At 37.9% G+C, this 1401-nt stretch overlaps 1 protein-coding gene across 1 annotated transcript; it reads right to left on the bottom strand.

The window, feature by feature from the left end:
* Positions 1-144: 144 nt before the first annotated feature.
* Positions 145-1107, bottom strand: LOC110018364. The gene is made up of 2 exons (XM_020715656.1): positions 995-1107; positions 145-652 (listed from the first exon to the last, which is right to left on the bottom strand). The coding sequence occupies exons 1-2, from the start codon at positions 1105-1107 to the stop codon at positions 145-147; spliced, it is 621 nt and encodes a 206-aa protein (XP_020571315.1).
* Between the last annotated feature and the right edge of the window lie 294 nt (positions 1108-1401).

Below are 1401 nucleotides of genomic sequence, written 5' to 3'. Positions count from 1 at the left end.
AAAAAAAATAATGACACCTCTGAAGCAGTCATAATCAAGCCTGGACGTTCCATCGCTCCAAAAAAAACTCATTAGCCTGCCGCTCACATCGGTTTCAAAGTCCCATTCAAACATGCTATCCTCAAAACGTCTCTCTGCAAAAAATTATAGTAAAGCGTTGGCATCACCATTTTCAATTCTAGATCTCTTCTCTCTTTGAATGAAATTGAAAGCATCTGCCTTTGTACATTCTAGGTTCTCTACACCCCCAACTTCTTGGGCAAGAAAATTAAATGTGTCTTTTGGTCGTATCCCAGACTGAGTCATAGATCTAAGAACATCTGCATTTACTTCGCTTATCTTTCTGCTCGAATGCAGCAAGTGTTTGTCACCAGGGTTTGCTAATGAGTGGTTGTGTGATTCTATTAATTTTTTAACTCCCCAGTTGCCTTCCTTATCAACTTCATATCGAATCATTGCAGGGCAACCAGTTGTGGTTTCTGCTCTTTTGTATTTCACAGTTTTTGTAATCTCGAGCTCTTTCTTGAAACCTGCTTTTCCACATACGAAGTTAGGCACAATATACTTCATAAGCTTCTTTCTCATTGTGGACCATTGTTTGGAGTAATACGTTCGTTGTTTGCGCGGAATAACTACCTTTGCTCTCGCCAAGCTGGAAAAAAAAATAACCCTAGAATTTATAATAATTGCATATAATAAAAGAAAAGATAAAACCTACTATTTTACTTCACCTAAACCCTAGATTTAAAATTTCTTTAAAATATTTACATCAAACTTTACTTCACTGTTGTGTTAAACCTAATACCATGCAATTCTACCAACATAAGTCCAAAAATAAGAAAGCCTTAACAACAACCATTTTACTTCACCTAAACCCTGGATTTAAATTTTTTTTTTAAAATATTTACATCAAACTTTACTTCACTGTTGTGTTAAGCATAATACCATGCAATTATACCAACATAAGTCCAAAAATAAAGTATAATAAATTTACATGTCCATACACACCTCCAATTTAAGTTCCTCTTCGTTTTCCCTGGCAGGATAACTCCCAGCATCTCCTTCAACATCGTACACGAACTGCCAATCTTTGGAATCGTACTCCATCTTCAAGTTCACGAAGTCCAACTTGTCGAAGCCGTCGTTCCCTGATGGGCATAGAACAATAGAACAGTAACCCTAGCTGCTTAAATACCGTGATTCCCGCGCTCCAATATGCGTAACTCGCTGTTACATCGCAGTTATATCAAGGTTACATTCGCATTTCCAGTGTACATGGGCAGTACAATCGGGTTACACGGACATTACATTCGGGTTACACGCGTGTTACAATCTCTAGGTTACATCGGTGTTACACGTATTGTACATCAAGTGTACATCCTGATGCGTTACCGCGGGGTT

The sequence above is a fragment of the Phalaenopsis equestris genome, unplaced genomic scaffold, assembly GCF_001263595.1.
Source record: "Phalaenopsis equestris unplaced genomic scaffold, ASM126359v1 Scaffold000016, whole genome shotgun sequence".
Classification (NCBI taxonomy): Eukaryota; Viridiplantae; Streptophyta; class Magnoliopsida; order Asparagales; family Orchidaceae; genus Phalaenopsis; species Phalaenopsis equestris.
Note: the sequence above shows the minus strand (reverse complement) of the source record. Positions and strands in the feature narration are given on the sequence as shown.

Coding starts and splice junctions, on each gene's coding strand:
- LOC110018364 (XM_020715656.1), bottom strand. CDS start 1,107: ATGGAGTACGATTCCAAAGATTGGCAGTTCGTGTACGATGTTGAAGGA. Junction 653..994: donor TTGGAGGTGTGTATGGACAT/GTAAATTTATTA, acceptor TTTTTTTTCCAG/CTTGGCGAGAGCAAAGGTAG.